Source organism: Tiliqua scincoides, chromosome 3 (assembly GCF_035046505.1).
Source record: "Tiliqua scincoides isolate rTilSci1 chromosome 3, rTilSci1.hap2, whole genome shotgun sequence".
NCBI lineage: Eukaryota > Metazoa > Chordata > Lepidosauria > Squamata > Scincidae > Tiliqua > Tiliqua scincoides.
This window is the reverse complement of record NC_089823.1, coordinates 14,624,159-14,647,719: the sequence shown is the minus strand read 5'-3', so window position 1 is coordinate 14,647,719 and position 23,561 is coordinate 14,624,159. Positions and strand designations below refer to the sequence as shown.

General features: G+C 44.0%; 1 protein-coding gene across 2 annotated transcripts in view; it reads left to right on the top strand.

The window, feature by feature from the left end:
* The window catches only part of SESN3 (sestrin 3), a 61,749-nt gene that overhangs the window by 22,671 nt on the left and 15,517 nt on the right, over nucleotides 1–23,561 (top strand). Inside the window, exons 1-2 of one of the 2 annotated variants that reach the window (XM_066620428.1) lie at nucleotides 16,894–16,930; nucleotides 22,880–22,945. Coding sequence is in view for 1 of the 2 variants with exons in the window: in XM_066620427.1 (XP_066476524.1) it covers nucleotides 22,880–22,945 (66 nt within the window). In the remaining variant the exon portion in view is untranslated. Of the gene's footprint in view, nucleotides 1–16,893; nucleotides 16,931–22,879; nucleotides 22,946–23,561 lie in introns of those variants that run through there. The other variant, XM_066620427.1, reaches the window with a different exon arrangement.

Sequence of the window (23,561 nt, the reverse complement as noted above, 5' to 3'; positions counted from 1 at the left end):
TTAGAATAATTATAAATAAGATGAAGCAAATAATTAAATAAGGGGAAGCCAGCCCTGTTCCACCAAGTGAATTTTCTCTGTAGCATGTCTGCAGTACCCCTTCCTCCAAAAATTCAGCCCTACCCAGTGCCCAGTTCAAGTTAAGTTCTTTATTTAAACCAGATCACCATTAGGACCCATCCAGCTTTACCAGTCTAAAAAAGAAAAGAAAAAATCACCTTACCAGCTGAAGCCTCGGATTTCACTTCAATTTTTTCATTGCATTCTGCTGTAAATTCTGCATTGAATGGTATATAACATGATGGTATTATTCTTGGCTGCAATTCTACCCAGGATTAAGTCCCATTTACTGTCATTGTTAAAAGCCTATACAGAGTAGCCTGTTAAAAGTACAGATCTGTAACATTTCTCCAAATGCAGTCACATACCATGGTAGCATGAAGTCTAATATATTAAAAATAAAATATTGAAATGAATGGGGACCCACCTGAAATTGGCTCACAACCCACCTAGTTGATCCTGAACCACAGTCTGAGACACTGCATCAGACTTCATGGAAATACAACATTATTGAGAAGGAGGAGTTAGTGTTACTTCAAGTGCTTAAGTTTTGTGTTTGACCCTTTATTCTGATTTAATTCAAATGCCTGGAAAATGGCAGGTAAAGGACCATTGCAAGTTATTAACTTGATCTTCAGAGTAAAGGCTGGAAATACTAGAAAACATGTCCTAAAGTACCTCTATTAAGCTGTGAACTTGTCACTAATCTAGCAAATGAAGAATAAAAAACTATTGTTGAAGGGGCTTTATCTTTTTAATGAAAGAGAATAAATATTGAAAATTAAAAAATGAAAATTTCCAATTTGTGTTAACAATGGATAAATGTGACACCATTATCAATAAACCCAGTTAAACCCAATAAACTGTATCAATAAATGGATACAGTCTCACGTTTTTGTTGGGCAACAACTTAGGCAGTAGCTGTATATAACATGAAGTATGTACCTGTGCAATGTTGAGCTATGGCTTGAGAGAACTGATTTTTGTTGGGTTAGGGAATTTTGGCCTGTGGCCAAATACAGGCAAGTTACAGATGTGGCTGTAACACATGTTTTTTTTTTTTACTCTTAACACCTTTGGAAAACAAGAAGGCATCTGTCCTTAACTATCAGTATTTTGAATATAGGGTTGTGTTTTGATTAAAAGTTTAAACAAATGTAAGAGTAAAGAAGCAACAATTAGATGGCACTTATAAAGAGACAGGTTAAAGACTGCCCTGTGGAATGTTCAGTTTTCTAGGTGCCCCATTTCACATTATTTAGAAACAAACCTGGGCTTTTCATAGAATCTTCTTTCAGTAGAGAACGGTAAGTGGCTCCTTGATGACTCAGTATGATGCACATGTGTACAAACCAGAAAGGTAGTGAGGTCCAGGCAGGGGTGGCAGCACACACTCACTCCCCCCTTAAGCTCAGTCACTGAAACACCCTCCCCACCCCCCAAATAAAACTCAGTTTCTGGAGCACACATTCTTCCCCCTTACTCCAAATAATTTTTTTTAACTCGCCTCTTCCTTCCCCATTCAGAGCTAGGAAGATTTTAGCACAGGGCTCCTGAGGCAACTTGAAAATGGCCACTCCTGGTGTTTTGAAGAGCCTGTGCAGGATCCCTCCTTTTTCATGGTTTTTTTTAAAACAAGAGAAACAACTCTTCTTGCTGCCTCCCCAGAACTTAATGATGCAGACATCTTGCTGTTTTTTGTTTGGCTAGCTGCTGCCCTGCTTTTTTTTTCCTTAAAGCTAGCTATGAGTATTGCCCTAAGCTGCTGGAGGCAAGTCTTCCTAATGCCTCACCAGAATTTGTTGGCACAAACAAATTTTATTTATTTATTTTATTTGCCCTCCTTTTTTATTACTGGTCAAATGGAAGCAGCTCTTTCTGGTGCCCCTGGTCTCCAGTGTTTAAGTGCATAGGCATTCTTACCTATTTTGTCCCTTGTAAGCCACCATAGCAACTGGCATGATTCCCTTCAGAAAGGGAAATGGTATGTTTTTTTGAACTTAAGAACACAATAAGAGCCCCAGTGAATCCTGTATCTCACAGTGGCCCACCAAATGTCTTAGGGAGCATACAAGACAAAAAGACCTGCATCCTGGTGCCTTCCTTGCATCTGGCATTCTGATGTAGCCCACTTCTAAAATCAGGAGGTTGCACATACACATCATGGCTTGTAACCCGTAATGGATTTTTTCCTCCAGAAATTTGTCCAATCCCCTTTTAAAGACAACTAGGCCAGATGCCATCACCACATCCTGTGGCAAGGTGTTCCACAGACCAACTACATACTGAGTAAAGAAATATTTTATTTTGTCTGTTCTAACTCTCACAATACTCAACTTGTTGGGGTCCTTTATTTTTCTTGCTGGGTTAGGTGAGGCTTTGCCTCCCTTACCTACCCTGACAGCGCATCACTGGTGCAAACATAGCTAGCTAGAATGCACACTTACATTTTTTAGAGGTACAGTTAAAAAAGGAGCAGAACTATCCAAGTTTTAGCAGCTTAATTTTCTCAACAGCTGCTTACAACTACAATTGCACTTATTTTTTAAAAATACTTGCCTCTTAATTACTTTGAGAATTCCAAAATCTTGAAATATAAAAACAGAACTACTGCAGGGATATGCAACTTGTTCCTCACTTCTCAGATTTAAGTGTTTTTCCTTGATAGTAGACCCTTTAAATCTCAGTGTAGTAAGTTTGAGTTGTAGCCTTAAGGTGGAACTACACTTTACTAGTATTTCACACAACCTAGCAGGGTTAAAAGCAGCTTACAAGGGGCAATTTTCAGTTGAAGATCAACCTGAGGAGAAAGTTGCCTCTTTATTCTCTCCCCCCACTGGACTTTTGCTGCAAATGTCAGTCTCAAGTGCTGCATTTTCTGCTTTTTAAAGGAAAAAAATAAAATTTATTCTTACGGTTGCAGTTGAACCAACTATTCTGAAATCAGGGTCAAAACAAACTGAGGCTGCAGTCTTGTACACTTAACCTATGCATTGAACTCACCTAAGCAGACATGCATAGGGTTCTATTCTACATGCATATACAGGTGGGGCCTCAGTAGCTGTGGGGGACCCCCCACGGATATAAAAAACGGCAGATAATGAAGTTTTTTCTGTTTTAACCCCTTTAAGCCCACCACAGGCAACAGGAGCACAGCTCTGGTCACCTCTGCAGGGCTTTCGGAAGCCCACAGTGACTGTGTGTTTGCCCATGGCCTCTATGGACTTCAGAATGGCTATTTCAGGCCAAAATGAACCCTGCAACCTCCGTTTCCCTCCGCAAACCAGGAAGTGACTTTTTTTGCCCTTATAAGGCGTTCTAAGGCCTTGTCTGTGTGCATAGATACATACGTATCTTCATGCATAGGTTTGTTCTGCATAAAAAATAATAAATAATAATAATAATAAAACTTTATTTTTATCCCGCCCTTCTCCCTAACGGGACCCAGGGCGGCTAACAACATATTAAAAAACAATAGAATTTAAAAAACATTAATACAAACTGATAAAAACATTTAAAAACACACTACAGGGCCATAAAAACAGTAGTCAGATTAAAAGAGTAAAAGAGCAGATCACCGAGGAATCAAGTCTGTAAAACTAAAAGATGTATAAAAAGTTAAGAAGGCCAGAAATCAGAAGGCTTGTTTAAACAACAGTGTTTTCAGGCCTCGCCGAAAGCTCTCAAGAGAGGGAGCCATTCTCAAGTCAAGGGGAAGGGAGTTCCATAATGTTGGTGCCACTACCGAGAAGGCCCTATTTCTTGCAGCCACCCCCCGGACCTCCTTGGGTGGCGGCACTAAAAAATCAGGAAATCATCTGGAAAAAAAGATCTAAACAGTCAGTGCTCCACACTTTATCATTTTCCTCTGGGACCTATGTCAAAGTTCTCAGTAGTGTTAGTAGTTGCTGAGACAGATTTTTTTAACATAATGCTTCTAAGGTAATCCAGAATTTAAGTAGGACTATTGCAAAGTTCAAGCAAGCAAGACTCAGTACTCGAGGGTGATCGTTTGCAGGCTTTATTTCATTGCAAGCAATGGGCATCTCAAGGGACTCATGTCCAAAGCATTAAGAGCAATTTCCCAATATTAACTGGACCCTTTATAGTGTTCTGGGTTCTTTGTTTGAAAATTAGACTTCCCATTGGCTGAAGTTTGACATCATAGATGGGGCTGATGCTTAATAGGCTATAGATAACTTTAGAGATACCTGATAGGCTTGTTTCAGGTTATAGTTCCCAAAAAGGTAAAATTAAACAATTTAACGTATTGAATCACAAAGTTTTCAAAAACCAGCAGGGAGTGCTATAATATCATTTTTATCCAGTATTAACCCAGTGTTGACCTTTCTTTACATCCATCAGTCCAATTAGGACTGTCTTGACAAGTCCTTTTATCAACATCATTAAAAGAGAGCAGTATAACAAAAAGACAGGTGTGAAGGCCGACTTCATAAGATATTTTCTTGGCAGAACTTACTCATCCCTCATTAGGATGGCCTGGTACAAGTGGCCTGTCTTATCTCTTCTGTGTTCCTTTCCCTTGTGTTAATCCAAACGTTGAACACCTGTGAAGCCTCTCTGCAAAACTGAAAGCTTCTTTGTCTTTCCTTAAGACTTTTCTAAAATCAAGCAACCCTTTGGTTCCTTAAGACCTACTTCTAATGACTACTATATCTTAATTCTATATAACCGTTGTGACCTTTTACTTTGGGTACGTCCTTTGGTTTGGTATCAAGGGTCACTTGGTCTCCATATGTATACTTTTGTTCCTAAAGCATTACAGTAAAAGCTACAGGGATACAGGCATTTAATTAGTGAGTGAATGTTTTTGCCAAGACGTCTCTGTCTTTGGCAAGGTCATCTGCCCGAAACTGGTATTTGCTTATCTGAGTTACATTCCGGACTCTGAGGCCCAAGCATCTTTAGTTGGACTAGCCTTATTGCTTTTAATAAAATCAAGCAACTCTTGACCATTCTGTGTGTTTCCATACTTTAGTCAGACTTTTAAAATGATTCTTTCTTTGCTTATACTTATACTGGGCTATCCAGTGACTTTACAGTCTAGGGTCAAGGGTCACCATGCCTCAGGGCTATTGTGCAGCAGGAGTCTCTCTTGACAGGACTACTCTTGCAGCATTTTTCCCCCGGACCCATCTTGGCTCAGATGGCATAAAACCCATAAAATAGCCCAATAGACCCATAAAAGACCCAAACTGATTAGGATCACCCCTCCTCTTTCTCTACTTTTATCAAAGTTTTTAAAATCTTCTTAACTAAAATTGGAAAAGCCAGGACCGTGTTTTCATTAGTTATTCTCTCAAGAAGGCACACACAGGTCTGCATACACCTGCCCCCCCGCCCCGGATCTTATTGATTCGTGTGACTATAATTTATTACAGTAGGAGCACAATTCTTCTCAAATGAACCCCTGCTGCTCGCTGGCAGAAAATCATTCAGCTGAAAAAGAGAGTGTTTAATGTCGCCTCAGGGAAGGTTTGGCTGAGGTACTCACTTTAATACATGGTTTTAACACTGGAGGTAACAGATAAGGGGGTGAAGGAAGCACCATTTGGACATAAATGAATCGGGGTGACAGTGAGGGATGCAAAACCGATGGAGGAGTCCCAACCAAGGAGTAGGGTTCCACCCTGGCAGATTTTATCTTGCCTGGGGTATAAGAATTATTTGCCTCTGAGCTGTGATTAATCAAACCTGTATTTCTTTCAGTTTTTTTAAAGCAACCCTGCAGAATCAGGCCTAAAGTCCATCTTCTCCAGCATTCTGCTTCCAATAGTCCCTAATGCTTGGGAGTCCCTAATGCTAATGCTAAGTCCCTAATGCTAAGTCCCTAATGCTAATGTCCAGTCCAAGACCCCTGGTACATGCAGCAATTAGGCCAGGTGCTGCTGTCTCCGTGACACTCAATTTCCCCCCTACCCTCACTAAACAATGCTCCTGATGCAGAATGTGCCAGTCCCCTCTCATCAACACCATCCTGGAGCTCCACTGATCTTTCCCACCACAGCGGCCCCCAATCTTTCCCCAGTCCCTCCAGCCCTATTGATCTCCCCCAGCAATTCTCCTCTGGTCCACCATCTCTGCTGGTCACATCTCCTGGCTGTTGAAATGGCAGGAGTGTGGGGAGATGAGGTGAGGCAATGATGGAGGGCTGCTTCAGGTTGTAACCTGGGCCTGAGGTATTCAATCTGTGTGTCGGGGCTCCCTAGGGAGGCGTGGCTAGCCCCCAGGAACATCCTGAGGTGTCTTGGGGTGACCACAGCTGCTCAGCTCAGCTGCACATGCTGCCTCCCTACTTGCTGCTTTTCTGTGGCTGTGAATGAGGTGGGTGGGGCAGTGTGAGGTGGGCAGGGCATGTGAAATGTGGTGGGGGGAGGTGGGAGAGAAGGCTGGCTGGGCAGTGGTGGAGGTGCTCATCAGCACAAGGCGTGCTCCTGGCAGGCTACAAACTGGGAGGGAGGGAGCCCAGCCTGCTCTTGGGGGGGGGGTGTCCAAATGCCACAGTCTGCATTCCTCCGTCTTGCCTGGGGAGAATAGGAGTGGCATCTGCATCTTGGGGTATATGTGTGTGGGCAGCCTTCATCTACTTTGAGGGTGAGTTGTAATCTTGCTCTGTGTGGCTACAATCTTATCTAAACTTTTGTGGGAGTAAGCCCTATTGGCTCAAATGGAACTTACTTCTGAATAGACCTGCATAAGCTTGGGGTCTGTGTCAGCTTAACCTATCTTCACCTATCTCTTTTTCCTTTCCCTTCAAAAAAGAAAAAAAGCCATTCTTGATCAGTCAAGCTTTCTCTCCAAAAATTGATTAAAATTAAAATACCCATTCCTTTTCAGCCATCCCCCTTTTTCCTCCTGCCTCCTTTTTGGGGGGGGGGGGTGTCTTCCCATGTTGGCTGCTATTATAAGACAAAAGGCACAATCCTAACTAGGTCTACTCAGAAGTAAGTCCTAGTGTGTTCATTGGGACTTACTCCCAGGAAAGTGAGGTTAGGATTGCAGCCAAACAGTCTCTGGGTCTCAGTTTGCAATTAGCAGATACACACAAAACAAAGTCTTCCCCTCCCCCAGCAAATTCATCACTTCTCCCCCCCTTTCCAAAAACCTCCAGGTGTGCTACTAACAAACTCAGGGCACAATCCTAACCAGGTCTACTCAGAAATAAGTCCTATTTTGTTCAATGGGGCTTACTCTCAGGTAAGTGTAGTTAGAATTGCAGCCTTAGAGTGCTAGCTAGCTGTTTTTTGTTTCTATAATATAATTAGAACACCTTCATCCCCATTTTGGGGGGGGGGTAACTGAGGTGAGGTGATGTAATGGGGAGCTGTGGCCAATAGCCACAAAGATCAGGGGAGCCACGGGCTGGAAAAGTTCGAGAACCACTGGCCTAGGCCAATCCAAGAGTCTCTGATTAAAGCAACTTCAGTAAAGAGGTAGAAGAGTGGCTGTTAGGACAGTGTTTCCTCCCCCCCCCCGTGCCTGCTGATATATTGTGAACAGTGATTTAACCAGGGGTTGCAGCATTGAGACTCCAACTTCACGTAATTCTTGGAAAACCTCCTTGCAAGAAACCAGGGTTGGGAAATGCATCCTATCAAAAAGTGTTTCCTGTTAGGGGAACCGCATTTCCTTGGTTGAAAAAAAGACGTACAGAACATGGGGAAGAACTCCCCTGTGAACGTAGGAGTGGGGAACCGTATGATATGGGCACACCAGTTAGTTACCTGCCCTCAGAGGGACAAAACCTCAGCGGAAAACTCCTGCAGTGTTCACTACAAGGGTTCCTGGAATTCCTACAGAGTCAAGAAGTCTGCCAGTGTTTGATGGGCAGTGCAGGAAAAGGGACTAGCATGGCTTCCACTGTAACAAAAACCCTGGATTTCAGAGAGTGTTCTTCTCTTGTTTGCTTCCTTGTCCCTTTTCAAAGGCTCCCTAGCTGAAAATGTACTGTACCTGCCACAACTGAGGAAAGATGTGCACAGGTGTGACCAGGGTCAGTGCTATCTTTAGGGCAATTAGGCAGCTTCCTAGGGCGCAGACCTCGGGGGACACGGAAATGATCTTTGAGGGACACAGTTTTATACAGATTAGTTTTGTGATGAAAACACTGCAGACTTCACAATTAGGCAGGAGCATCACACTGTAGCAATCACCTCCACCATTATCAAAGCCAGGACTCTGTGTGTTTTGTGGACCAATACCTGGAGAGACTATGTTGGACATGTAGTTTTGAAAAGCGTCCGTTTGAAACATATCAGACAGATTTCTAGCCATTCTGTGTCCTCATTGAAATGATCCCAGAACTCAGAATTTCTGTACCCTTCATTATAGACATTGTTCTGCCCTTATGCATTCTTCGTAGCCTCAGGCTGTGTTTTTTTTCTCCATAATGCTACTACTTGTCGTCATTGCACCAAATTTCTTCTCCTGCCATGCAGCTGCAAAACAAGTACAAACTATAGAATGTATTTATTGCATGCCCAATTCTTCCTCAGAAGAGCTCAAAGTGGCCGCCATATGGTTCCCAGGAATTTCCAAAGGGCCAAACCTGCTTAACTTCATGGTAGAATTGCGTTGAGTGCCTTCATGTGCATTCAGTCATGTAAAGTCTGAACAGTCTTAGGTGAGACAACACATGCTCAGACCTGTTGCTTGAGAGGTATACTTGTCTCCGTTCCAAGACCCATAGCAGCATTGTTCGATATCCAGATGATGTATTTCTCTCCCAGCACCCACTTCTGGAAGCCTGGAAAACCAGCTACAACTCATTAATGGATACCACCTTGCCACTGCATCTTTGTATCAGTGACACTAGGAGGTCCTGCAGGACACTATTTATGTGAGTGTCCCTAGTCTTTTCGTTTTAAGAATCACTTCAGCAGCTCACATGCCTCCTATTGAATCACAAATCACTCTTTAAACTCAGGGATTCAACACATGGTATGGCAGAAGGGCAGCTGAGGCAGCAATGAGACCCTTGGGCATATGTGAGGACCTTGTTCACGTGACCTAGGGTACTACAGGCTTTATATGAAATGAAATTGTGTTTGTGGCATCACTAACTGTTGGACTTAAATATGGGTGTTAATGAAATCATGGACAAAGTTCTTTGATTTGGCAAGGTTATTTAATATTAAAATGGAGTAAACGTGCATAGTTTATTCTATACAGAGTACAGTGAGGTAAAATATCTTAATTGGAAATTTATGTTTCCTCATTGCACTTTCTGGGGTCTTTATTTAATCTTTCTCTTTCAAAAGAGTGATGTGCTGGTTAGAATTAAAACTATGAGGCTGTGAAAGATTAAATTAGATTTGGTTTAGTTTGTCTAAGAGCTTGACTGTAAGCAATGTGATTAGAAATTAAGGAAAACCTATTAATGTGTTCCTTTATATGAGCATGATTTCATAGCTGGAAACAACCTAGCAAATTTCCTACATGTTGCTGAAAGGGTATTTAAAGTACGTAGTTATGTCTCCAAGTAAGTTGGATGCCTTACAGACTGTTTTCGCAACCCAAAAATGCTGATTCCTTTAGAAATATACAGTTCATCAATGAATATATGGTATGAATTACAGTCTCAGTTTCTGATTCAGCAATTAAATGAACAAGTGATCATCCCTGTGCTGAGTCTTTCTCCGCCTGCTACCCTATGCAAAATGTAATCTCCCACACCCACAAAATCTCTTTTGAATTCAGACTTAAACAGGCAATACAACTTTCCAATGTGATTGAAAGCATGAAGGCTGATTGAAGAAGACTCCTGGTGTATGATTGCTCTCATTTGAAAAAGATTTCAAAAAGTCTTTAGGGTGTCTGGTTTTAGTTTTCTTAAACAAATAAATCAAAAGAAGAATTACTGAGAAATTGGTTGCAAGGGTATTTGCAGAGGCATAAGCTGCCTGTGTAAAAGTACTGCAGTTTTAACGAAATCTCAATGCAATTTAGCTCTTCTACTAAGGGCGCAATCCTAACCAACTTTCCAGTATTTATGTAACCACAATGCAGTACCAAGGTAATGTAACAAACATGCCCTTATCTTGAGGAGGCCTCCTTGACTGCCTCCTCACTGCAAGATGCCGTGCACGTCCCAATGGCACAAAGTTGGTTAGGATTGAGCCCTAAGAGTATTAGGCCAAAATCCTAACCAGCTTTCCAGCACTGGTTAGTGTCAGTGGGGTGTGTGCTGCATCCTGTAGTTGGGTAGCAATCACAGAGGTCTCCTCAAGGTAAGGGATTGATTGTTCCCTTACCTTGGTGGTGCATTGCCCTTACCTTGGTGCTGGAAAGTTTATTAGGATTGCACCTTTAGTAAGATAATACTCTTTTGAGTTTTTGAAGCTTTTCACCTGTTGTAATTCTTGTAACAATGCTGTAAGTTAAATAAGTATTATTCCCCTTTTGCTGGTCTGAGGCTGAGATGGAGTTTGCCTAAGGCTGCCTAGTGAGTTCATGGTGGAGGTAAGATTGAACCAGGGATTTCCTGAACTGTAACTCAGCCAGCACGCCACACCAACCACTCTCTCTGCACCAATAAAATGATTTGTGGCCCAGAGAGAGGCTAAAAATACTTGTTCTAGAAACACAGCAGTTAGGCAAGAATTGCATTATAGGATGCTATAAAAGCAATAGTTGTTCACCATGTAGCTTCCAACTGTTGAATAACTACCTAAACAGTTGAACCTAAACAACCATTCTATGAATAATATTTTTTAAGGAGCAACTTCTACTCTAGGTTTGTATAGTTAGCAGTTAGTTTGTAAATACGATCTTCATTTGATTTGGGCATTCAGAGCAAAATTAAAATACACACTTGAGTTCATGTCTGTGTGGGTTATATGCATTCCTGAGAACCATTCTATGCTTTACAAAGAGTAAGGTGGTAGATTTCTGGGCTTTTCCACTTCAGACTGCAGGCAGATGCATTTTAGACTTCTCCCTCAAAATAAAAAGTTATCTGCCTTTAGTAAACTAGCACACAAGGGAAGCACTACCAATGCATCTGATGGGGTGACTCATCATACATGCAGAGAGCTTTTTATGTGGGGGTAGGAAGCATTCAATAACGCTAGCCTCACCTTCATGGACTGAAGATCCTTCACGGAGAGAAGCAGGGCTGTGTTCTTGTGCCAACCTTGTTTGGGATTTTCTTCGCTGTCCTGCTGAAGCATGCCTTTGGAACTGCAACAGAAGGCATCTATCTCTGGACCAGATCAGACGGAAGCTCTTCAACCTCTCCAGACTGAGAGCAAAGTCCAAAGTCCAGCTGAAATGTCTGTGTGACTTCCTCTTTGCCGACGATGCAGCTGTCACTACCCACACTGCCAAAGATCTCCAGCAGCTCATGAACTGTTTTAGCAAGGCCTGTCAAGATTTTGGACTGACGATCAGCCTGAAGAAAACACAGGTTTTCTTGCAGGTTCGGGATGCAGGTTCAGGATGTGGACTCGCCTCCCTGCATTATAATCTCTGCGCATGAACTGGAGGTTGTCCATGATTTTGTGTACTTTGTGCTCAACGATCTCCGACACTCTTTCTCTCGATACCGAGCTAAACAAACGCATTGGTAAAGCAGCTACCACGTTTTCCAGACTCACAAAGAGAGTCTGGTCCAACAAGAAGCTGACGGAACATACCAAGATCCAGGTCTGCAGAGCTTGCGTCCTGAGTACACTTCTGTACTGCAGCAAGTCATGGACTCTTCACTCACAACAGGAGAGGAAACTGAATGCTTTCCACATGCGCTGCCTCCGACACATCCTCGGCATCACCTGGCAGGACAAAGTTCCAAACAACACAGTCCTGGAACGAGCTGGAATCCCTAGCATGAATGCACTGCTGAAACAGAGATGCCTGCGTTGGCTCGGTCATGTCGTGAGAATGGATGATGGCCGGATCCCAAAGGATCTCCTCTATGGAGAACTTGTGCAAGGAAAGCCCCCTACAGGTAGACCACAGCTGCGATACAAGGACATCTGCAAGAGGGATCTGAAGGCCTTAGGAATGGACCTCAACAAGTGGGAAACCCTGGCCTCTGAGCGGCCCGCTTGGAGGCAGGCTGTGCAGCATGGCCTTTCCCAGTTTGAAGAGACACTTGGCCACAGACTGAGGCAAAGAGGCAAAGAAGGAAGGCCCATAGCCAGGGAGACAGACCAGGGACAGACTGCACTTGCTCCCAGTGTGGAAGGGATTGTCACTCCCAAATTGGCCTTTTCAGCCACACTAGATGCTGTTCCAGAACCACCATTCAGAGCGCGATACCATAGTCTTCTGAGACTGAAGGTTGCCTACTACTACTACTAATCCTCACCTGCAGTCTGGAGATCAGAATTCTACCACCTGAGTCTGGATATGTATTGTGTACAGTTCTTGTTGCTAGTTCTCAAAACAGACATAGTGAAACTGGAAAAAGCTGAAGAGAGCAACCAAAATGAATACTGAACTGGGGCACCTCCCTTGTGAAGAAAGGCTACAGCATTTGGGGCTCTTCAGTCTAGAAAAAAAAGGCACCTAAGGGGGACATGATTGAGACATACAAAATTATGCACTGGGTGGATAGAGTGATTTCCCCTCTCACACACCACCAGAACCAGGGGACATCCACTAAAATTGAGTATCAGGAGAGTGAGAACAAACAAAATTACATTACTCAACATGTAATTAGTCTATGGAACTCTTTGCCACAGGATGTGGTGATGGTGTCTGGCCTAGATGCCTTTAAAAGGCAATTGGATAGATTTCTAGAAGAAAAGTCCATCGCAGGTTATAAACAGTGATGAGTATGTGTAACCTCTTAGTTTTAGAAGTAGGCTATCTCAGAAGGCCAGGTGCAAGGGAGTGGCACCAGGATGCAAGAATCTTGTCTTCTGTTCTTCCTGAGGCATCTGGTGGGCCACTGAGATACTAGATGGGACTTTGGCCAGATCCAGCAGAGCTCGTTTTATGTTTACATTCACACAAACCTCAAAAAGCAAATTATTTATGAAATAACTACACAGAACTCTTATGAACGGAGTTCAACGGAGGCAGATCACTCCGTTGTCATGGACAGATCACTTCCTGGTAAGGTTTAGGCTTGTTGCGACTTCCTACCTCCGCAGAGGCGGGGGACTGTTTTCTATGGTCCGCCCCCGGAGGCTAATGGATCCTGAAGGTTTCCTGAGGGCTCTGGGGGATTTCCCCACTGCCAAGACTGGTGTCTCATCTGAGGCCCTGGTTGACCTCTGGAATGGGGAAATGACCAGGGCAGTGGATGAGATTGCTCCGGAGCGACCTCTGCCACGTCGCAGACTCGGAGCGGCTCCTTGGTTCACTGAGGAGCTGCGAAGGATGAAGCGGCAGGGCAGGCGTCTAGAGCGACGATGGCAGAAATCTCGGGATGAATCCGATCGGACACGGAGTAAAGCCCATTACAGAGCCTATTCCGTGGCGGTGGTAGCAGCGAAGAGATCGTTCTTCTCTGCTACCATTGCGTCTGCTGACAACCGTCCGGCAGAGCTGTTCCGTGTGGTGCGGGGCCTCCTCCATCAGGCCCCCCCAGTAGACCAGGAGGAATACATGGTCAGCCGCTGTAACGTGTTTGTGCAACATTTTGCAGATAAAATCGATCGTATTCGTCACAACTTGGATGCCACATTGACAGTGTCTGACGATGTCCCCTTGGCAACTGCTTATCCTGTGTTGTGGGATTCTTTTCTGCTTGTACAGCCTGAGGTTGTGGACAGATTCCTTTGGAGTGTGAGGCCATCTGCCTGCCTGCTCGACCCTTGCCCAGCTTGGTTGATAAGAGCTGCCCGGGATGGGCTGGCTGAGTGGACAGGGAGGGTGGTCAACTCTTCCTTGATGGAGGGGACGTTACCACTCGCTTTGAAACGGGCGGTGGTTCGCCCCCTCCTGAAGAAGCCCTCCCTGGATTCCACTGTGTTGGATAACTACCGGCCAGTCTCCAACATCCCGTTTCTGGGCAAGGTAATTGAGCGGGTGGTGGCGTCCCAACTCCAGAGGGTCTTGGATGAAGCGGATTATCTGGATCCTTTTCAATCTGGCTTCAGGCCGGGCTTTGGGACGGAAACCGCCTTGGTCGCTTTGGTGGATGACCTACGCCGGGGACTGGACAGGGGGAGTGCGTCCCTGTTGGTCCTGCTGGACCTCTCGGCGGTTTTTGATACCATCGACCATGGTATCCTTCTGGGCCGATTGGCCGAGTTGGGAGCTGGAGGCACTGTTTTGCGGTGGTTTCGCTCCTACTTAGAGGGTCGGTCCCAGATGGTGGTGCTGGGGGATGCCTGTTCGACACCCTGGCCCTTGAGATGCGGGGTGCCACAGGGCTCAATTCTGTCCCCCATGCTATTTAACATCTACATGAAACCGCTGGGAGAGGTCATCCGGGGGTTTGGAGTGAGGTGCCATCAATATGCTGATGACACCCAGCTCTATCTCTCCTTTCCTCCAGACTCCAGGGTGGCGGTTGAGGGCCTGGAGCGCTGTCTGGAGGCAGTGAGGATCTGGATGGGGGCTAACAAGCTGAAATTAAATCCGGATAAGAAAGAGGCTCTCCTGGTTCGGAAATCCTCAATGCAGGTGCTGGACTATCGGCTTGCCCTGAATGGGGTTGCACTCCCTCTGAAGGAGCAGGTCCGCAGCTTGGGGGTCCACCTGGACTTGCAGCTGCTCCTGGATTCCCAGTTGGCGGCTGTGGCAAGGGGGGCCTTCGCTCAGCTTCGGCTGGTGCGCCAGCTGCGGCCGTACTTGGATCGTGCAGACCTGGCTCATGCCTCAGTGACATCGAGATTAGATTACTGTAACGCGCTCTATGTGGGGCTGCCCTTGAAGACGGTTCGGAAACTGCAACTAGTGCAGAATGCGGCGGCCCGTGTGGTTACTGGAGGTAGGCGGTTTGACTCTGTCAGTCCGCTTCTCCAGCGGCTGCCCAGGCTGCCCATTCGTTTCCGGGCCCAATTCAAGGTGCTGGTATTGACCTTTAAAGCCCTATACTGCTCTGGACCAGGGTATCTTAGAGATCTCCTGCTCCCGTACAATCCGGCTCATCCTCTCAGGTCATCAGAGAAGGCCTTTTTACAAGTGCCGCCGCCTAGGGAGGTACGTGGGGCGGCTGCAAGAAATAGGGTCTTCTCAGTAGTGGCACCAACGCTATGGAACTCCCTTCCCCTTGACTTAAGAATGGCTCCCTCTCTTGAGACCTTTCGGCGAGGCCTGAAGACCCTTCTGTTTAAACAGGCCTTCTGAGTTCTCGGCCTTTTAACATCTTTTTAACATCTTTTAATGTTTTTTACAGGCCTGATTCTCTTATGACTTGCTGCTGCTCTATGCTCTTTTTACCTATTTTTTTTACTCGGACTGCTGTTTTTTTATGATGTGTTAATATGTTTTTATTTGTTTTTAAATTATGTTTTTAATATTTTGTAAGCCGCCTTGAGTCCCTTTGGGGAGAAAGGCGGGGTAAAAATAAAGTGGTGGTGGTGATGATGATGATGATAATGATGATGAAGTTTTCACGCAAAAAGTTGTGCTTTATGAATATCTAAACCTACTTGAATGCGTTGATTTGCAGTATCAATTTTAGGGTATTTACCAGTGTTTGAAAATGTATGAAACTAAATGTTCTTTGGACCAAGTTCTCCCATCTGAGAAACATTGCTGAGATGACACACAGTCCTTTTGGCAAACAATATAGTCACGTTTCAGAGTTTTTTTCCTCTGACTGGTATGGTATAAAACTAATGCTGAAATGTTGTACGATTTTGGTGAAAGCTTCCACAGCAAGAACAGTTTCTCCTCTTTTTCCCCTATTGCAACCAAATTATCTCCCTGCAGAAAGTTGAAATGCAGCAGACATTCTGCATGAAAGTTGGGGTTTCAAGCTGCTGAAAGGAAATGTTGATGTAAATAGCAGAGATCAGCAAACGAAAGTTTTTCCATTCAATGTTCCTTTCTGAAAAATAGTTACATGGTGCTGGTAATGTATTCTGTAGGCTGGTTTTGGAACTTAAAATGGGTCTTAACCTTTTGTTTTTTAAAGACCATTATGTTGACTGAGTGGATGTAGCTAGCAATGTGGACTATGTGTGGAGAAATGACTTGTGTGTTTCAAGTTCCCTGCAGGAGAACTTGTAAATTCCTTAACAGCTTTGTCCCACATTACTTGACAGATCATCTCTTCCCATCCCCTTCCTCCTCTTGCCTGCCTGCCTACCTACTCGGATAATTGGAAAGTCTTTTATGTGACCCACTTCCCTTAGAGGTGAAGTTGAATGGGATGTGTGGTGGGGCTTTTCTCTGACATAGCGTCGAGGCTTTGGGATTCCTTGCCTTGGGAGATCTGCTTTGACAGCATTTTGGCCCCTTCTGTGGTATTTCTCTCAGAGATCTGTTGTCGTAGGACTCCTGATCTTCATATCAGTTAGTGATCCCACATGCAGGGCAAAGGGCTTCAGCTGGGGCAGTGTAAATTAACAGAACTGCAATCTGTTTGCAATCTGAAAATTCAGGTTTTGAGATGTGTGTGTTTTGTGGAAGGAACTACTCCTTGCACAATTGTGTCATTATCTAGAAGCACTAGCTTAGCTGCAAGATCTTGGCTTGACCTACCCCTCTTTGGTTTCATGAATGCAGTCAATGTGTGTGCCTAGTGGCAGCTTCCAGAGCTTGCATTTCAGCAGTGCAGAAAAGCAAAATAAAAAATAAAAAATTGACAGCTGCTTGCTTGGTTGTTTTGCTTGCTTTTTAGTGGAGGCTCACTCCTCAGAGCACGTCCTACACTGTTCCTACAATCATGGCCTGTGAAACAGATGGGCAAGATGAAAGCACAGGACGAAAGCCATAGCCATGAGTGAGTTAAAAATGTTGGATGTGTGTTGTGCATCAACCTTCTCCTGTGCTGTACGGAGATACCTTGATAGGAATTGCAGGTCTTTGTCTAAAATGTCAATGATGTGAATGAGACATAAAGAACACATCTCTTATGAGAAAAATAATGTAACTGTGATATCTTTGGAGTGTTTACAAAGCTAGGTTTGCAGGCAGCAGATACTTGCTGTAGCAATAACTTGTTCAGTGCTGCCATCTAATGAGTTTCTTTCAATTGACTTGTCCACAGTGATTGATTCTTCTCCATGCAACCTCTCCAGAAAGACTGTTTCTTTCCTAAACATGCCTGATATCAATTTTGATATAGCACCCTGACAACTCATATGCCCTATATAAAAACATTTCAAATTAGTTCATATTTCTGTACTTCTTGCCTAACTACCACCTGTAAAAAGTTGGAAGGGACTGGTGGATGCAGATGTGCTTCTTCATTGATATTTTTATTCTTTTTAAAGAGCAAACTGTTTCCTAGGCCGTTAGCCTTTTGTGTATAGAAACTCTCCTTCTGAGGAGTGATCTGTGTAAGATGGGGATTGGTCTGGCTGTCTGAGGAGTATCAGTATCCTTCCTGGGCCATTCCAGCTCAAGAGTATGGAGAGACTTATGGCTGTGGCAATGGGAACTACCTAGAAATTGGAGGAGGAACTGTCTCACACCAGTCGTCATGTCCTTAAAATGACTCTTCTCCACTGGTTGCTAACCAAGAGCATTAGGTGTCTCAAAAAAAAAAATCATCCAAACCTAGTCCTTTAACATCCGAACAGTATTGTTGTCTTGACTAGCATAGCCATAAGTTGTTCTGGTTTTGACTTTCCATGCAGAAGAAGTTTGAGATACTCAGTCAGAGCTTCTAGTGTCTTCATCAGGGCTACCAACTCTAGTTCCAGAAGGTTCCACTGCTGAAAAATGGCAAAGTTAGCCCAAGGAGTGCAGAGAGTTTACCAGGAAACCTCACACTGCCTGCATCTGGTCAAGGGTACACCCCTGCTCATCTCAACATGTTCTCTTGTTATTAGGCTATCCTTTGAGGATAGACATGCCTTGAATCAGCAGAGATCTTCACAGAATGCTCTGTTGGATTGGTGTCATTTATCTTGTCTGGAAGCTGGACTTGGCCATGGCCCATCAGTTACTAACAATATAAATGAAAATTGCACTCTACATAGGTACATTTCTTTCTGTGATGAAATTTATTTTGACATGGGCAAATATGAGTTCCCAGAATATATTGTGATGGAAACAGAAGTCTGGTGCCCCTATTTAAAAGAAACGAAGGACTTGGGGAAAAATGGGGATGAGGGAAAAGGTTGATGTTGTGGATCGTCACCATTTTTTTTTTGGTCCTGCTTTTCTTCTATGATGGATCTCCATGCAGGTTCACTTCCTAGGTGGTTTGCCATCCAGGCAGTGATCAGAGCCAGACCTTCACACATTAGACCAGAGATTTTCAACCTTTTTCATCTCATGGCACACTGACAAGGCACTAGAATGGTCAAGGCACACCATCAGATTTTTTGACAATTGACAAGGCACACTGTGCTGCCAATGGGGGACTCACATCCCCACTGGTCCTATTAATAAATGACCCTCTTCCAAATTCCTGCAGCACACCTGGGGACCAGCCATGGCACAGTGGTTAAAAATGGCTGCATTAGACCTTGGGTAAAATAAAGAAATGAACATACGAAATGTGCTAACGTATCCCCCAGTATCTGTAGGGGATAGGTTCCTGCTGTTTTCACAGATACCAGAAACTGTGGATAGTAGCTAACCCTATTCAAATCCCTCTTCCCCTCCCCAGTCATGCTCATGACTCACCTTGCTTTGTCTGCAAAGGCTTTGCCTCAGAATGCTTAGAAATAGGAAGCAGTGAGATCACTGGACTCATAGCTGCTAGGCTAACACTGCAGGAGGCAACAGAGAGGACACTAACAGGAAGTAGAAGCTGAGGAAGCAGACAAAGAGTATTAGACTCAACTTCCTGTTCTCTCTGTTAGGCTAGCGGTCCTAAGTCTAGTGTTCTCACAGCCCAATCCTCCGGAGCTGCAGTGCTGATCTAGAGCAGGGGTGCCCAAACCCTGGCCCTGGGGCCACTTGCGGCTCTCGAGGCCTCTCAATGCAGCCCTCAGGGAGCCCCCAGTCTCCAATGAGCCTCTGGAGATTTATTGGAGCCCACACTGGCCCGATGCAACTGCTCTCAGCTTGAGGGCGACTGTTTGACCTCTCGCGTGAGCTGTGGGATGAGAGCTCCCTCCACTGCTTGTTGTTTCACCTCTGTGATGCAGTAGCAGCAGCAAAGGAAAGGCCAGCCTTGCTTTGTGGAAAGCCTTTTATAGGCCTTAAGCTACTGCAAGACCTTCATTCATTCATATGTTCATCTTTAATATATTCATTTATGTAAACTTATGTAAATTTATTCAAATTTTAAATGTAAATTAATTCTCCCCCCCAGCCCCTGGCACAGTATCAGAGAGACAATGTGGCCCTCCTGCCATAAACTTTGGACGCTCCTGATCTTGAGCATGGTATCATGGAGATGGCTGTTACAAAACTGCCACTTCGTGATGGCCAAGTGGTAGGAGGCACTAGTGCGGAGGTCCATGTGGGAGCACGGTGGTGTCTTGTGCCAACAGGAGAGGCACTGGGCACCAGGGAGGTAAGTGCAGTGCCAAACAGTGTGGAAGCAGAATGGAGAGGGCAGTGAGGGGATATAATGGGGTGGGGGTGAGCGGACCAGGTGGGGACAGTCGCAGAGGGTCGCACAAGGTCCTATCCCCCCTCCTGGGCCCAATCCACTGGCACAGGACTGCTTGGGACTGTGCCAGTAACAAATATCCCCTTACCTCAGGGAGACTTCCAGCAACCTTGTTGATCTCAGAATGCTGCACAGAATGTTGTATCTACTTACCTAATTTTGTCCCATTTCAGGTTGGTTGAGGTGCTATAATTAAAGACTCTCAAGGTGTGAAGACCAGTTCAAATTCATACCCAACTTGGAAGGCAGTTTCTTGTGGACAACTTATTTCAAAACCTTCTCCTTATATGTCACAGCCTGATAGTCACCACTGTTGAGAGCACCGGTGGTGCTTTTCGGAAAATATAATCACCTACAATTCTTTGAGATGCACAGATCTTGTGTGTGGGCACTTTTTACACTGTCATTCTGAAGGATCCAGTTCAGACTGCAGCTAAAGGAATGATGTAACTTTAAACTTGTTCCTTTATTTAAATCAGAACCACTTCTAGTGGCAGAGGGAATGTCGCTTTTGGACCCCCCTTTGTTCTTGTTTAGGTGCACATTGACAAACGGGACTGCATTAGAGTTGCAGCAGATTCCAAATTGAGGTAATACCAGATTCTAAATTGCTGGCTTTTTGCAAATTCACATTTCAGCTCTTTGTGCATTGGTAACATAATGGGAACTGATGGGAAGTTGTCATTCTATATCAGTTGGAAACAATTTGCATTTATTTTTTGTTTCTGCTTTTTCTTTCAGTTTAACATATATATCTTTTTGACTTGGCAGTAATTCACCTCCTTCTTTTCTGTGGAACTTACTAGAACTCATTTTTCTGATAACCTTCCAAGAACTAAGGCCTTGTACAACTGCTTTAGAGTAGATGCATGATTGCTTGTGTGTTGAAATGTGTTTATATGGCCATGTGTAAAATATGGTGCTTGGCAAAGTTTGCAGTCTGTTAATCAGTTTTCTAGCAGGCTTCCAAAGAACCGCTTGTCTGGTCATCTGTGGTGAGAATTGGTTCTGGATGATCAAACAGGGAAGCTTTGCAAATATTAGTCTTTTGTAGCATAAGAACAAACATAACTTTGTGTGGACAGGTGGCTGGGAAGTGGTTTTATGGATAGTATTTGTGGACTTGTTTGAAAGGCTGCAACTTGCAGCATTCAGAATTTTGCATGTAAATACTTTCTGCCTCTGGCATTTACACCAAAGAACCTTACAAAGTACAAGAATAGCTTTGTAACTGGCATATTTTACATAATTTTTTTTCCTGCCCTTCAGTGCAAGCACTCTTAGGGTGGCTAACGCTGTCCAAAAAGATTAAAATCAATCAGTGCAACATGATAATAGAGCAGATAAAAACACAGGTGCTGATAAAACCTGGGAAAATGAAAACCTCCTTGCCTAGTGCCGACGCACATAAGCTTTGATGCCAGCAAAGTCTGCCTGAGGAGGATGTTCTACACACAGGTTGTCACGGCTCTGGCCCTTTCCCAGGCAGCCAGTGCTACCTACCTAACTTTGGACACTTGGAGAAAATCACTCGGAGAAGGGCCTTGCAAGATTACCTTAGCAAGTGGGAAAAGAGGTGTTCCTTCACGCGCACCTGTCTTGAGCTGTATATGTCTTTCAAGGTGAGCACCAGCATTTTGAGATATGCTGGGAAATGGTCAGCAGAGAGTGAAGTTGTTGTGAAATTGATTGTTCATCATGGCCAGACTTGGTTAGTAATGTAACTGAAAGATTTTGGACTAATTTTAATTACTGCAACAGATGTGCAGGAATTGCATAGCCATGTTCAGTGGATATACTAGCCCTGAAATAAAACAATGAAAGTAGGGGGTCTGAGTATTTATGGTTTGGGGGCTTGCTTCCCTCAGTTCATCTTTTAAGATGTAGGTAGACGATATGTATAGCTACATTCAGCTGAGTCAGATCACTGGTCTGTGAAACCCGGCATTGTCTAGTCTGACAACAGCTCTCTGGTATCTCAAGGCAGTTTTCCTCAGTTCTGTTGGAGTAGAGTTAGAGGGGGTGAAGATCTTGGGCAGGAGTATAATTGAGAATAAGAAGCGAAAGGAACATGAGCCTTGATGACATGAGGGTCAGAATAGCTTGTGGGGAGGGAGCAGGGACAGCCCAAAACCTCCTGATGCCCGAGGCAGCGTGCCAAGTGCTGACCCTTTACCCGATGTGTCATCCTCTGCTCCTCTCACTCTCCAGTGTTTGGCTCAGCAGTCCCTTCACATTTTCTCTTCCTCACTGTCCCCCTCTTTCTTTTTCAATCCAGGGAGTAGAAAGAAAAAGAGGGCATCCCCCAAAGATGCAGGGTATCCCCACTAAACTGCTGCCTGAAATTCCCTCTTACATTGGCCTCTTGGGTGGGCTGGCCCTGGGAGGGAGTTGCAGGAGGGAAGTGGTAGGCAGGAAATCCTAAGCATTTCTCCTCCTCAACTGCTTCTTTGCTGTAATCAGTCCCTTCCCAAAGTTGCTGTGCCTAGGGAAAAAAAAAAAGGATGTTGTTAGTGTGTAACGTTTAGTTCTCCCTCCAAACCATTGCTACTAGTACCTGGTTTATAGCTGTATTTTTTGTGTTGGTTTAAAAATTTGTTTGTATGCTAATCTTATCTTTTGACTTCGATTTAAAAAGAGACATGTTAATCTGAATTTTTTAAATATAAGGAATTGTCTTGTTAGGAGTCACGGTTTTGATTGTGATGTGAAAAGTAATATTTCAGTGTGCAGTGGGCATCATGTTTGGAGGGCTGGACTGATGTCAGTTTATGAGTTCTCAGACTAGCTGTTCTTGTCTTCTGTGGGTATCTCAAAGCGCTGCCCTCTTACAATGCCATATGTTCTTACAGAAGTTGTACATCCTATAGATGTCATTTGTGGGCAGCTGGGGAGGCAGCATTTCATGCAATAGTTTTTCAAATCTAAGACGGCCACAAAAATGGGCTTAGGCTGGAGCACACCATACAAGTTTGCAAGTGTCCTACCCCTTGCATAGATAATTCAGATAGTAAAATATGAAGCAGTGTTCTTCGCAGATTTGTACAGAATGCTGGAAAATCTTTTGAAGACCATGCAAGTCAGTGCTCAAGTCTTATCCAAGTTGACACAAATTAAAGCATGTTAATAATCTTATCTGTAATTTTTCTTTTGCAGGAAAAGAAAATCAGAGTGTCCCTGCCTTTAACAAGAGGACCAAGTGCCTTTATACCTGAAAAGGAAGTAAGTTTTTTGTGTTTTTTTAAAATGTGTATTTGATAATGATAGAGTGCAAATAGGGCAAGAGATTCCTACGTATTTTTTCCCATACTTCTTGTGGTTTCTGAGTGTACAAAGCATTTCACATACAAGTCATCCCTCATTATCCACTGATTTGGTATCCACTGATACCGAGGTCCACCTTTAAATGCCTTGTAACAAGGTAAAAAAGCACCATAACCAATTTCCTACCTTCCTGCTGTTAAATAATTATAATTTCATTCCATTAGATTCCATTGTTCACCCCATCTAGTGGCTGAATGCAGAGTAGCGTCTATATACTAATGCATTCTGGAGCAACAATACAGGAGCAAGAAACTTGGAAGTGGGTCTTTAAAGCTATTTTCCCACTGATTTGGTATCCACTGATTTCTTTTATCCTCTGAGGGTTCCAGAATGGAACCCCAGTGGATAATGAGTCAGTACCTGTATGATCTTGATATTGTCCTTAACAACAACCGTGTGAGGTGAGAAAATGATTGATGTTGATTGTGAGGTGAGAAAATGATTGATGATCCATATTGATGCTGTGGCTGAGCGGGAACAACTTGCCTAAGGCCACCTGGTAAGAATGCATGGC